This window comes from Rhipicephalus sanguineus, chromosome 10 (genome assembly GCF_013339695.2).
Source record: "Rhipicephalus sanguineus isolate Rsan-2018 chromosome 10, BIME_Rsan_1.4, whole genome shotgun sequence".
Classification (NCBI taxonomy): Eukaryota; Metazoa; Arthropoda; class Arachnida; order Ixodida; family Ixodidae; genus Rhipicephalus; species Rhipicephalus sanguineus.
The window spans coordinates 145,136,767-145,151,738 of NC_051185.1; the positions used below are offsets into that span (position 1 = coordinate 145,136,767).

The 14,972-nt window shown below is 50.0% G+C and overlaps 1 protein-coding gene across 1 annotated transcript in view; it reads right to left on the minus strand.

Moving 5' to 3' along the window:
* Window positions 1–14,972, minus strand: part of LOC119372544 (ATP-binding cassette sub-family C member 3) — a 172,193-nt gene that overhangs the window by 88,491 nt on the left and 68,730 nt on the right. The window contains exons 16-17 of the mRNA XM_037643025.2: window positions 8,238–8,405; window positions 7,646–7,827 (exon numbers count right to left, since the gene is read on the minus strand). Coding sequence (XP_037498953.1) covers window positions 7,646–7,827; window positions 8,238–8,405 — 350 coding nt within the window. The remainder of the gene's footprint in view (window positions 1–7,645; window positions 7,828–8,237; window positions 8,406–14,972) is intronic.

Here is a 14,972-nt window from a genome sequence, read left to right on the forward strand (position 1 = left end):
TCGCCGCGGCACACTGCGAAAAATATATAAAGCTTTGCAAATTTTCTTCAGTATTCTTTCGCTTGATGGCGCTAGCTGAATGAGCATTCGCAGAACCTTGTTAATGTTTTATTTTCTCTCTCTCAGAAGCTTGAACCGAAGCGAAACGACGCGCACAGCCGAATCATATGCGAGCTGCAACAAATGTCGTCGGATCGAGCGGCGGACTTATGCCGCGACTTCCCGCCAGGCGCATTTTTTCGGCGCGCCACCTATCCAGCGCTGGTCTCCCATAGCGGTCTGGGGGACGTCTATTTCTTGGTGGCTGTACCCTCCGTGGCGGCTCCGCTGCTTTAGGAGAACCACTGGTGACTAGACTATGTTCGGACGCACTGAAAGTGGCGGGTGGCCTGGGCGACTGCTCTGTCGCAGTAGTAGAAGTACCGGCGGCCGCAGCAGCCGTAGCAGCCGAGGAGAGACTGGTAGACGCCTCCGGCATAAGTTCCTCACTCACAGGCGGAGCCCTGCTTTCGCCAGCTGTACAGTTTCTTTCGCCCCACGTGTGCAGTGCAGTAGAAGCTCGTGGCACCTTTGACAACTTCGAAGCATTCCACGTTTTACCGTCATCAAGGAGGAAAGAAGACGGTCCTTTCTTGCTGATCATTTTTCTGGGGCCACTGAATCCCAGGTCTCCTTTAAAGGCCATTGTGTGTTTTTTCACTCTGACGAAGTCGCCAACCTCTACTGTGGTTCCTCTTGCGGCCCTCCGGGTGTCCGTGTATCGTTTGCTGTACTGTTGCTTTTGCGTCACCCGCTCACGTAGGTGGTGGAGCTCCGAACCAGGGTCAGCAGAGAATGCGGCAGACGGGTGGCCGATCACATCCAGCCTAGTTCTTGGTAACCGTCTGTGCAGGAGAAGGGCTGGGGCACTTCCAGTAGTGGCGTGCGGCGTGCAACGGTAAACGCCCAAGTATTCTGTAACCGCCTGCCGTAAGGGACGCTGCTCGAGTGTAGCCACTTGAACGAAGCTTTTAAAGACCCTGTTAAACCGTTCTACTTGACCGTTTGCTTGCGGGTAACATACGGACGAATGCCTCAAGTGGATCCCACGATCTTCCAGGAAAGCTTCGAACTCACGAGATGAAAACTGAGGCCCATTATCGCACACAATTTCTTCCGTGTAGCCTTCCCGTGCGAACACAGACACCAAGAAGCTTGTTACTGTGCGGGTGGTCGTATCGCTGCAAAAGTGAACCTCGGGCCACTTCGAATAGTAATCGACAAGCGTGATTGCATATCTACAATCGTGTGGCGCTCTTTCGAATGGGCCGACAATATCAATGGCCAGCTTCAGCCACGGCTGATCTGGAAAGGGGACTGTTTGCAATGGTGCAGGCGTCACTTTAGTGCTTTTGTCTGCTGTCTGGCATATGCTGCACCTCTGGATCGACAGCTCCACTTCGCGGTCCATCGCTGGCCACCAATATTTCTCTCGCAGGCCGCGCTTTCGTTCGCACTACTCCAGGATGAGCCGCGTGAGCCACGGCAATTACCTGAGATGTAAGTGACGTTGGAACGACAAGCCGTTCGTCCCGCAAGATCAAGTTGTCCACAACTGAAAGTTCGTCGCGTATTTTGAAAAACGGCCGCAGTTCATCCGGCAAGGAATTGTGGGCGGGCCATGACGACTGTATACAGGCCTTGATTTGTTGCAGCGTTCTGTCGTTTGATTGGGCCTGTTCAAACTGCTCCCTCGTAATACAAGCAGGGATTTGGACCACTGATACCACTTCGTCTAACAAGGGCTCTTCTTGCGAAGATGGCGCGGGGAGACGTGACAGTGCATCTGCTACTTGATTTTTCGACCCTTTTCGGTACTTTACCGTGTAGTTGTACCGCAACAGGCGCTCTACCCATCGTGCCACCCGCAAGGGACGCCTCCCTGGCCCTTGCGTTGTCAGCAACGTCACTAAGACCTGGTGATCAGTCATCAGCGTGAAATGACGTCCCCACAGGTACACGTGCCACCTCTCGCACGCCCGCACACACGCAAGTGCTTCCCGTTCTCCTACCGAGTACTTCCTCTCTGCTGGTGACAGAGCTCACGACGCGAAGGCGACAGTGTGTAGTTCCTGTCCCTCCCTCTGCTGTAGCCCTGCTCCAAGACCGCAGTCAGATGCGTCAGTGGAAACGACTACTGGAAGGGAGGCATCGAACATTCGAAGTATGGTGCTGGACGCAAGTGCATCTTTGACCATTCTAAAACTGGCCTCAACCTCGCCAGACCATACGAATAACTGGCCCATTCTCAGAAGAACGCGCATTGGTTCAACAATGTCAGCAAAGTTTGGAATGAACCTAGCGTAGTATTCGACCAGTCCCAGAAACGATCGGAGGCCGGCTGCGTCAGTAGGCGCCGGCGTGTCCTGTATGGAAGCTACCTTTTCCTTCAGTGGAACAATACCATTTGCCGTAACCATGTGGCCCAAAAACACAAGTTCCTGCGTATCGAATACACATTTTCTGTTCAATTGGAGTCCTGCCTCTTTAATGCGCCTAAGTACTGCAGCAAGGTTTACTATGTGCTCTTTTCTGCTCTTCCCAAAGACAATAATATCATCAATATAGAAACGCACGCCGCTGCATCCCTGTAGAATTTTGGACATCATACTTTGAAATGCGGAGGGTGCGGAAGCCAGTCCAAAGCACACTCGTTTAAAACGAAAAAGGCCGTCGTGGGTTACAAATGCCGTTAAATCGCGGCTCTCAGGATGATGCAAGACCTGGTGGTAAGCAGATGCGAGATCTAGCTTAGAAAAATGTGTTGCCCCCACTAGACTATGCAGTAGCTTTTCTGTATGAGGAAGGGGAAAACTGCCAGCTACGACGGCCTTGTTTGCCTGTCGAAGGTCTACGCACAGACGAATACCTCCCTCTTTCTTTTTAACTACCACAATAGGGGACACCCATTCTGATGCTTCCACGCGCTCTATCACATTCATTTCTTCCAGCCGGCGTAGTTCTTCGGAGACGACTGGTCGCAGTGAGAGCGGAAGGCGCCTGAGCTTTGATGCAACAGGTTGCACTGTGGATCGCGTTTTGACACGGTGAACGAACCCTTTCGCGAGGCCAAGCCCTGGATCAAAGATAGTTCCATACTCCTGAGCTAATTCTGTTGGAAGCTGAACGGGTTTCTGTGCTTCTGTCTTGTCAGAGGACTGTTCCTCTCCAACATTAGTAGGCAGCGTGGTCGTTTCGAGGCACCGCAGCGTCGAACCATCGATCTGGAGACCGAGCGCCTTGATGGCGTCTACACCCAAGAGTGAAGTGCCTTGTTTCACGACATAGAACAGAAGGCATTTCGTGCAATCCTAATGTGTGACGTCTGCGAAGAAACAACCAAGAACTGTAAGTGGCCTCTTTGAATAGTCTAGTAGCCTAACTCTAGGGGCAGAAAGTGCTTGTCCTTCAAAATGCCACCTAAAAAGGGCATGTGTTAAAATAGAGACGGATGATCCCGAATCTACGAGGAAAGTTATATCCGTACGACCAATCCGCACGGTGACGTGGATCGCTAGGCGAGCGAACGTCGTTACGGTCAGAATGCTCAAAACTTCCTCGTTGGATGGATTGTCGCTCTCTACCTCACGGACAGGCGCGACGTATCGTTGGTTGCAAACAGAGCGGAAGTGACCCGTGATACCACAATGATGGCAACGCTTGTTTTTGGAAGGACAGCGAGATGAGGCAGCATTGTGCTGGGATGCACCACAGCGGTAGCAACGAGTCTGGTGGTTGCGTGAAGGCTTCGAGCTGTCGTCTGAATGCGGCGAATGCGTTGGCGTATTCCCCCGAGCAGTTATGCGCTCAACATTTGCAGGCGTAAATTCTTGGAGATCGCTTGTTACCTGCTCAAACTGCGTTGCCATGACTACAGCTCGAGCAAACGAGAGAGAGGACCCTTCCAGAAGAAACCGCTCACGCAAGCTCAGAGATGATACACCCGCAACGAACTGGTCACGCAGCGAATCTTCCACACAAGGAAAAGAGCACGTATCAGAAAGCTCACGAAGTGCAGTAACGTACTCATTAATCGTTTCACTAGCTTGCTGAACGCGCCTACCGAAACGATGCCGTTCGGCCACAACATTGCTTGCTGTAGTGAAATGTGCGTGCAGAGCTGCGACTGCGATGTCGTACGATGACGCTTCAGTTCGTGTATCCGCAATGCCCTTGCTAGCTGCTGGTATCTTATCAATAGCAGTTTGCTCACCGGGCTTAGCGTTGTCCGACGATGGAAGCGGCAGGGTGTAAAATATGCGCTGGCCTTCTACGCCCAGACTGTGAACAAGTAAGGCCTTGCGGCGATCCGGCGTGCATTCCGAGGCCCCCGAAGCGAGCAGGAAATTCTCGAAGATGCGAAGCCATTGCGGCCACGCAACAGCAGGACGGCCAGGCGTGGGCAGGAACGGGGGCGGCGGGGCGAGTCCTGACATACTCATGATGTCGCAAAGCCGCTGGCGAAAGTCACGCCCCCCGAAACCGACCCCTCGTCGCCAGTGTAGTGGCGACGTGTGACGCCACTGAAGAAGTGACCGAGTAACTAACACAATAACAAAATCCCTTTATTCAAACGTACGCATGCTTATATACATAGGCGAGACTGGTGCCACCAGCGGCAGTGATCGTGAAACCAAAACCAAATATACAACAGGTATGACGGACTCCTCTACATGCCACTCCTGCGAAACCGAAGCGACAATTGAAGACGCCCTGTGCAGCTGCGCTCGCTATGACGCCAACCGATTCCCGCTCCAGATGCTTCTGGACCAACTGGACTCCAGACAATTTTCTGTGGACAAGATTCTAGGATCTTGGACATGTGCGTCGAGAGCGCAAAAGTGAACTAAAGCGCTTCACAAGTACACGAAATAAAAGACTGAGCGACCGCCTGTAGACTGGACGTAATCCACCAAGTGTGCTCGTGATTCTGTCCATCTCACTTCTCTCCTCTTCCGTATTGAAAGTTGGGCTAGTTGGTACGGCAGCATGTTTGTGTACAGCGCGAGGAACGACGAAGACCGAAAGAACGGAAGGGACACGGACAGCGCTCGTCCGTGTCCCTTCTGTTCTTTCGGTCTTCGTCGTTCCTCGCGCTGTACAGAAACATGCTCTCCTCTTCCTTTGTCTCTCTTTTCACACCCTTATCACTCTCTCCCAGTGCAGGGTAGCAAACCGGACGTACGTCTGGTTAACCTCCTTGTCTTTCCTTGCTTCCCCGTCTCTCTTTCTTTTGAATGCAGCCGACAAATTTACCACCGCTAAGTAGTTTCAGATTAACCTTCCAGCGATCCCATATAAATGCACGCTTAGGAACTGCCTTTTTACCAAAGGAGTGACCAAGTGAGTGATGCATTTGCTAGCTATAATACCACATAAGCTCTGCGTAATCTCGCGTGACTAGAACTTTGAAAATGGGTGTAATGATTGTGTAACCTTTTAGCAAAGAAAGCAGCATCAACAAGCAAATATTTCTCGATACTGCCTTATAGGTAATTAGCACTATTATATTTTAAATCTAAGCAGTTGAACCGATAATCTGCAGTGAACACAGCGTTAATATCGCCAAGAACAACGAGAAGCCTATTAGTGTCAAAATAAGGGCGCAATTTCAGGGAAAACGATAAACAATCACGAGGGTTTGTTGGCGCATACACGCACATTATTCTGAACTTAGCGTCCTAATATGCACATTGCCTGGCCACTGGGAACTGAACTTCAGCATACGAATACCTTCTACCGACGACGCAAAAAACAACTGGGAAGCAATAGGCTTTCTATGGGCATACTGCAAATTTCTATGGGCATAGTGCTATGGGCATCCGGAAAACCTAAAATATTTCGTGTTGGCTGACTAAAAGAGATCTGCCAGACAACGCGCAAGGTCGGATAAGCGATTGCACATTTCCCAAAGCTTTCAACTTCGACAAAATTGAATTCCGAGCCCGTGTTTCCGTGATCGCGTCATGGTCGTTTCGTTGCGCCGTCCTAGAGGCTGAAGGACGCTCTCAAGAACATGAAAGACGCTATAAGCCGACTCCGGCCGAAAACAGCGTTCCCTGGACGGCCGCTACCTATAATAAAACTGAACGCTTACGTTATGAGGTAGCATTGCAAAATGAGAAAGAAAGAAAGAAAGAAAGAAAGAAAGAGGATGTGAAAGAATGAAATAGAAGCAGTCTTATGAAGGTGCAGCAAGTCATTACAGTGAAACCTCGGTGATATGAATCTCACGGGACCACGAAAAATATTCGTATCATCCGAAATTCGTGTCACCAGAAACATGTAAAATTAGCATGCAACATAAAAAAACGCTGTCGTACATTTTCCTTTATTGTTTTTCAGGGCCGCAGCAACATCAGGAAAAACCCGGAATGATTGTCAGTTAAGTTTTTAGATGTCGGCAATCATACCAGCACTCGTAAATACACGGCGGCCCGTACGCGCGCATTTAATTAATGCACCAGGTGCGTTGTGACCCGGGACAGCAGTAGCCCATTCCAAATTTTAGTATGCTTTTTTGCGTGACTTCGGAGCAGTGCAGCAAAAGTAACGAAATAAGCGCTTTGACGCGATGGATCAAGGCCACAAAATTACAGAAGCACGGTCCTGTGTTATATTTTGTTATCGCGGAGGTGTTGGGCATGTTTTTGGGGGAGATTTACGGCCGTGCCCGCACAAGTGCCACTTCAACGGTCGCGCATGTTGACGTTGTGAGGCCTGAATCCTTCGCCAAAACCGTCATCGCCTTATTTCCGTCCTCGTCCACCTTTCATAGTATGTCTGTGCACGAGGAAGGCACGTGTAATCCCATTACAACGACGGCAGCCCGCGTCGACGCGTTAGAAAAAAAAACATGGCGCTAATGTCCTTTGTAATCTAAACGCGAAGGCACACGGAGGCGCATAAGAACCCCAAAGATTCGCGCACACAATCTCGGAGGCCGTGACGCGTCTCTTAATGTTTATTCTGACCGTAAGAAAAGTGTTTTTCTTACACCGTGATTCTGAAGATTTGACGGCGGGGCGCGCATGCCCACTCTTGCGTTCCCGCGCTCGCACGTGGTTGGCGCATTTTCCGCGGCAACGCGGACAGCACCTCTTCGTACCTGGGCGGTAGCGTACGTTCGTATCAAACGGCACTGGGTTCAACGTGATTCGCAACAGCCGTACTCCATTACATTGCAGACAAATGAGTCTTGGCCAGGACCAATGAAAAATTCGTATCATTCCGAAATTCGTATGAGCTGTGATCGTATCACTGAGGTTTCACTGTATAACTATTGCAATGTCTGAGGAGCACACATAGATATCATCCATGCACAGTCACAATGTGTCATGCCATTGTCCAGAGATACATGGCAACGCCTTTATGAGGACTATCGCTGAAGTCTTTGTAGACCAGTTTACTAGAAGTTTGCTTTCTGTGAGTGGGAAAGTGAAGCACCGGTCGCACACCTCGTACTCAACGCCATAGTCATTTCGTTTCCACGGCGGCTATTTTGTAAAGATATTAACGATGTTGGCAAACTTAACACGGTTAGCGAAGTTAGAAGTGTTCGAAATGTTAGAAAAATCATTAACAAACAAGTTAAGCATAAACTTACCCGTCGGTTTCGCAAGAATGCATGACTTCTGCGCGTGCCGTGTCTCTCAGTGTCTCCGGTGAGTCTGGGTCCGCGAGCAGGTCGTCAACGTTGGTGTAGACGCGGATGCTTCCGCCGTGCACCAGCACCAGCTTGTCCATGTAACGCAGGTAGCTACCCTGGTTACATACCATTATGCGGGTCTGCGATGCAAGAGCCACGAACGTAAGCACTGTCGCCCATTATTTTCGCTCCAACGAAACGCTAGAGAAACCAATGAGTCGACCTAGATACACTGGCAGCTGAGATATATTTCTTGTAACATGATGTCTAATCGTGATGTCACCCGTCTAAATATCCTAGCAGCGCTCCTCAACTTGCCAGCAACCAAACAAGTGGGTCATTGACCGAAGTGGCTCTCACTCCGCGTTATGAACAGTGCAGTGTGTATAGCAACATAATACTTGCACGAATCGAACCAATAAAGTCACTACGGTAGACAGGCCTTGTTGCGGGCCTGCTTACGGACTTTCTCACACTACTATAGCGTACCGCGAAACGGCGGTCACACACACTTCAGTGCCAACCCTGTACAATGCCAGACTTGAGGCACCTTGTTGCCGAGGATTCCCGTATTTCCGATAACAGTCTGGAAGATGCTGTTGCCGACCACGGGGTCCAAGGCGCTCAGTGGGTCGTCCAGAAGGTACACGTCACTGCGGCTGTAAACTGCCCGTGCGAGTGAGATCCGCTGCTTCTGGCCGCCACTCAGGTTGCCACCCTGTGGACAAAATTGAAGCAAAAATGTGTGATCTGGTCTGGTATTGTACGCTGATTTTTGAAAACACAAGCTTCCATCTTCAAGCCCTCGTTTCGTTTGAAAACAACTGCATATATACACTACACTACTCATAAACATGCTTCAGAAATGAACAGTGAAATGCGTTGTCAATAGATGAAAATAAAATGGCGCATATCTTTAGAAGTAATAATCAATTGGCGCTGGGTTGGTGCATGCACTAGGTTGACATAGAACTTCAGAGTTCCTACCTGACATCGAGAAGTCACTCGCCATTATGAACACGTGTTCCGTTTTTTTTCCGTAAGCAAATATTTCATCTCCTTGGCTTATCTGATTTTCGCCTCTATGAAGAACTTTTGTGTCTTCAAACAAGGGACAGCATTACATTTGCACTGTTATACGTCCGCGCAATACAATGGCCATTCAAGATCTTCGGTTCTACTCCTATTTTATTGGTCATCTCTCAGTTCACCGCACACTCTATACAATAAAGACATGACTGCGGGAGAGGACTTCCAATAAATGTAAATAACCCTGCATTTCGCCATGTGTGGCTTCTCATGTGTTTCAGCCAATCCCCATGCGTTTGTATGCTGCCGTTAGCAGCCTGGAGAACGAATGAGGCATGGCGTAATTGCCTAAAGCCTTTTTCTCATGCGAGCGACTCAGCGGCAGGACCCGCGGCGGCGCCCACGGCGATCGAGCAGCGCCAAGACGCTCGGATACGGCTTCCTTTCACATGCACCGCTGGTGCGCAGTGGGCAGTGGTGGCTGCGCGAAGCGCCCGTTACCCGCGGGTTTCCTTGCTCCGAGTTCGCTTGTTTTGGTGCGCTTGGATTGCGAGTTTCACCAGCCTTCTACTTTGGTGCTCGATTTTCACGCACCTAAACCTTGAATGATCAAAATGTGCTGTGTATCAGAGTGCAGTTAAGCAACTTCAGTAGTCGCGTTTATTTCTGTTCCACCTTTCTTTGTTTTGCCATGCAAGTCTTGTTGCACGCTCATACGCTTGACCATGGAAAAGCAAAAGAAAGAATTGAATTTCGTGGTTTTAGGCTTTCACAGCGCTTTCGGCGGCTTTCGCTCTCGAATGCCGCAAGGCGTTGGTGCGCCATCTGGACTGGCAACCGGATGCAAGCGGCCCAGTCAACGATATTGCGCGTTGGTGAAGGATCTCGTCTCTGTTTTTGCCTATATGGGCATTCCAGTAAAGAGGCGGCGGCATTTGTCATCTTCGGGGTACGTGACCATTCAAACAAAAGAAAACCGCAAACAAGAAAAAATTGGCCGCGTATCTGTGTGCTTCGCTGCCATTGTCGTCGAAAGACGATAGTCTTCTGCCGGCCGTACTACATCAGTCCTGGTATCATCCGCGGCCACCCATGATGCTGTTCCCAAGGTCACTGCCAGGTGGCAGCACCATGTCGCGGAAGATGGCTTTTTCGCGCATAGTGTCGCATTTTCAGCGACGGCTAAGAAACACTAGGGTCTTTAGAATTACGTATCTACGTATTTTATAGTAAAGGAACACAGCACCTAATACTTACGTATTGGTGTTGCGCCTCAGATATGCGTAATATTTGCTTTTTGATCGACAACGGTCACAAGCATGAACGCAGCTACCAGTTCAATATGGCTGGGCGTTGAGCAAGTGCTTAAACTTTGCCCGGATGGCTGAATCGTGTGACAGACAGACACACAGAGAGACAGACAGAAAGGCAGACCAAAATTTCTCCGTTTAAGTATCCCAAGAAAGACTATAGTCTTTAAAAAGATCACCATGTGCTGCGAACTACAGGCGCGAAGTGCAGTAGTGTCCCTATGTCCGGACCTCTGTTGGTGCTACGATTGGATAAAAATGCAAAAGAACAAAACGACACGTGCAAACGATTTGTCTGCTTTGATGGAAGCGCCGTAGAGAACAACAAAAGGAAAAGAACGGCGCTTCTACACTGCCAGCTCGTTGCAACGAATGTCGTCTGCTAGGAAAGCGAGTTCCTCCAGGCGTACGCACCCGCACCTCGACTCCGCCTGTCCAGTCACGTGCTCTCCACATCACTGCTCCCCCATTGGTTGACCTTGGGCAGACGCTCTGCCGCGAGCAAATTTTTCCAACTCTGGCGATCTCCGTCGCTGCGACCAGCGGTCACTCTTATGACGCATTCACAAACATATAGAAGCTAAGGTACAGCGAAAGTACCAAAGAGGCCGGAAAACCGTTCTCGCGCGCGTCCAAAATGTTCACATTTCTTCTGCCTCTCCAGCATGCCGTCGCCGCTGCCGCCTTCGTAACTTCGAGAATCATCTTTTTCCCGTTTCCTGAACATTCAAGTTCTTACCGAATTCAAGTCATGCATGCATTACAGCGAAAAGAAATAGCCTTCACCTTTTCCAACCGCTGTTTCCAGAGATACACCAGCAGAAACTACCTAAGCGGACACGCCAGAAGCGGTGGCGGCGGCGGCTGATTCACCCGGCTGGGCAAAAGCGAAACACGTTGGGCACGCCGACTCGCTGCTGCTACACCTTCTTCTATTTTCAGTGTTCTCGTAAATCGTAATCCAAACCAGGTTCTCGAGGAACGCGTCCTTGTCGACGCTGTGAGTCTTGTCGTGCTGCACGGGTAGTTTGCGAATGCGCCGATGCGAGCCACCGCCGATGCCTTGCTCGCCATGTTGAACTTGGGGTCCCGTTGGTTATTTCACGTGATTTAAGCTTGCGCAGCCAAAGTACGCCTTCCCGTGAAGCGGAAAGAGGATCTGCTTTCGCGTGACGGCAAAATCGGTCTCGGACCGATTTTTTCGCGTCTGGCTCGCCGCGTGGTTTTCCGGCCGCTTAGGCGGCGAAGCGAGTGAACATCCAGTGAGTTTTGCCGCTTTCACCCTCTTCGAGGCCAAGTGTGAACGCATCATTAAACCTGTTTTTAGACTCCCGCGGCGGCAGACGCGGGAGTCCAAAAACTCTTGAAGCAAAATCGCTGTCATGTAAAACTGACTTAAGGCAGCGCGCTGCGGAGCAAGAGGTCACAGGTTCTAAACCCGATCGAGCACTTCGGACTTTTTTCTTCTGAATTATCTTTATTTGTGGCTTTTATTTATATATACATACTGTCGCGAGAGGAAACGACACACAGGGAACTCAAAGCGACCAGCCGTTTACTTTCGGCCACAACAGCCACCAACTTCTTCGCTCTCCTCTTCTGCCACCACTAGCGCGTGGCATTACCCTCTCCCCAGGAAAAAAAAAGACATGAAAACAGACAAAAAAGAGCCAATAACAGTGAAAGCGTTGCCAAAAAAAAAGAGAACGTGTCTGTTGCACAGCACAAGGGCGAGATAAAAGAAATGGGAAATAACTGCACAATGGTCCTGAAGGCAGGCTCCGCACCACAAAGTGCATGACTTGCAGTCAACGGGAATGGTACGGCTTCATCCTGGAGACATGAACAACATCCGAGGAGCGTAACCTACGGGAATGGTGCGATGTGTCTGCTGGGACAACTTCGTAGTTGACTGCACCGAGGCGATGAAGAACTCGGTAGGGTCCAAAGTATCGGCATAACAATTTCTCGGAGCGCCCTCGTTGACGTATGGGGATCCAAACCCAGACTAGGTCGCCAGGCTTATACGTTACAGTTCTATGATGGGTGTCGTACCGGTGAGCGTCTTGATTTTGCCGCGACAAAATGCGTAAGCGTGCTAGCTTCCGGGCTTCTTCGGCGCGCTGAACAAATACGTCTGTATCCGGGTAATCGCGTCCGGCGGAGTTGGTTGTAGCATGATGTCAAGCATCGTAGTGACGTCGCGGCCGTAAACCAGACTAAAAGGAGCAAAGCCGGTGGTTTCCTGAAGCGCAGTGTTGTAGGCAAATGTGACGTATGGGAGGATTTCGTCCCAGTTCTTGTGATCCTTGGCGACATACATCGAAAGCATATCTGCAATTGTTTTGTTAAGGCGTTCGGTTAACCCGTTGGTCTGCGGGTGGTACGCGGTTGCTGTTCGGTGTGTCGTACCACTCAGCCGCAGGATATCTCGGAGCAATTGTGCCGTAAATGCCGTACCACGATCTGTGATGATAACAGCGGGGGCACCGTGGCGGAGAACGATGTTTTTGACAAAAAAATTAGCCACATCGGAAGCAGTTGCTCGCTGAACGGCTTGGGTTTCGCAGTATCTAGTCAAGTAGTCGGTGGCAACGACAATCCAGCGGTTATCAGCTGAAGATTTCGGAAACGGGCCGAGTAGATCCATCCCGACCTGTGCAAAAGGTGCGTGAGGGGGTCGTACAGGTTGAAGCAGACCAGCTGGTTTCATCGGTGGATTTTTGCGGCGTTGGCAAGCTGTGCAAGTCTTGACGTACTGCCTGACGGTTTTTGTAAGTTTCCGCCAGTAGTATTTCTGCTTGATCCTCGCCAGAGTACGCGCGAAGCCAAGATGTCCGGACGATCGTGGAGAACAGCAGGAACGACTAGGAGATAAACAGTTTTCGTAGGATGAAAGTTGCGCTTGTAAAGGACGTCGTTGCGTAGACAGAAAGATGACAAGTCACGCGCAAACTGACGTGGGGGTTGTGGGCGTCGTAGCTCAAGGTATTCGATGAGTGGTTGCAGTTCTAAGTCGTCGCGTTGCTGCTGAGCCACGTTCAGGGATGTCAGAATAGAAAGGCAACTGAAATCTTCGTCATTGTCTTCCGCAGCGGTCTCGATGGGTGCGCGGGAAAGACAGTCGGCGTCGGTGTGTTTCTGGCCAGACTTGTAAACTATTGTTATATCGAATTCCTGTAACCGAAGGCTCCATCTTGCGAGACGGCCCGAAGGATCTTTCAGATTCGCCAGCCAGCAGAGAGAGTGGTGGTCACTGACGATTCGGAAGGGGCGTCCGTACAGGTATGGCCTGAATTTCGTAATAGCCCATACGACCGCCAGACATTCTTTTTCAGTCGTTGAGTAGTTTTTCTCAGCAGATGACAACGTGCGGCTAGCGTAGGCAATAACGCGTTCCACGCCATCTTGATATTGCACGAGAATGGCTCCGAGACCAAGGTTGCTAGCATCAGTGCGTACTTCTGTGTTTGCTTCGGTGTCAAAGTGACCAAGGATCGGCGGCGTTATGAGGCGTTGTTGAAGGTCGCGGAAAGCGTCTGATTGTTCGGGACCCCAAACGAACGCGACGTCGTCCTTGACGAGTTGCTGCAGAGGTTCGGCGATTTTCGAAAAATTTGGCACAAAACGGCGGTAATACGCACAAAGACCCAGAAAGCGGCGTACATCATGCTTTGTCTTCGGGATCGGAAACAAAGCAACTGCTACGGCCTTTTCAGGGTCGGGTCGAATACCGTTACTGCTGACAATGTGGCCAAGGAATTTAAGCTCCTCGTATTCAAGGTGACACTTTTCCGGCTTCAGAGACAGGCCGGCGGTGCGAATGGCCAGGAGAACCGCCTCAAGCCGCTCAATGTGCTGTTCAAACGTAGTGGAAAAAACGACTACGTCGTCTAAATACACTAAACACGAGTGCCACTTCAGGTCACACAAAACTGTGTCCATCATTCGTTGGAATGTGGCTGGAGCGGAGCACAGTCCAAAAGGGAGGACTTTAAATTCGTAGAGACCGTCAGGTGTTATAAACGCCTCTGGCACCTTGAGCGTTTCTATCTATCTATCTATCTATCTATCTATCTATCTAGACGCCTACGTCTGGGTGCTGTCATAATCGCCTCATTAACTTGGTGTAGACCAAAATTTGCATGGGAGGGTAAGAGGATTTGACGAATATGACTGCTGGGTCATGACATGAATAACGTTAAAATCATGTCGCGTACGTCGTCAAACCCTTTCCACTAGACACGTGTGGCACATACCCGTTTACCACGGGCCGCGGTGTACGGGTATGCGCCACAGGTGATTAACAGTTTATATCTACCCAGGAACGGCGAGAACAGACATTGATAACTTAAATGCTAGAGCGTTAAGGAAAACCAACATCGGCAGTGTTGACTCAACGAATGGAAACAATGAAAATTAGGATCCCAGCAGGAATCGAACCCAAGCTTTCTGCATGGCAATCAGGTATTCTACCATTGAGCCACGCCAGGTCTACAAACTGGTTTGGAAAAACAGCCTATGCAGGCGTAATATCGGTACAACGTCCATTGTGGTTGTGGTTCTGGCTATCTAATTTCACAAGAAAGCAATAAACACTACACGATACTCCTACGACGTGTACTCCTACGATACAGGCGTCATATCAGATTAACGTCTGTAGTTCCAGTGTTGGCTACGCTTTTATATTAGTCTAATAAACATTACATTTGTATTCCTATGATTCAGCAAGCTATATTGAAGCATTGTTCGACCCCGGAGAAATACAATAACGAAAGTTACATATGATATCCGCACCACCGCACCGTAAAGTGCACTTCGTCCACCAGAACGACGCAGTGTCCTCTTCATTTCTTACGGGGCTGGGCGATGGCCTCATGCTGACCGAGGATGATGCCAGATTGATTGACAGCCGCTCTGTAGACTAGGCTACGTAGGCCACATAC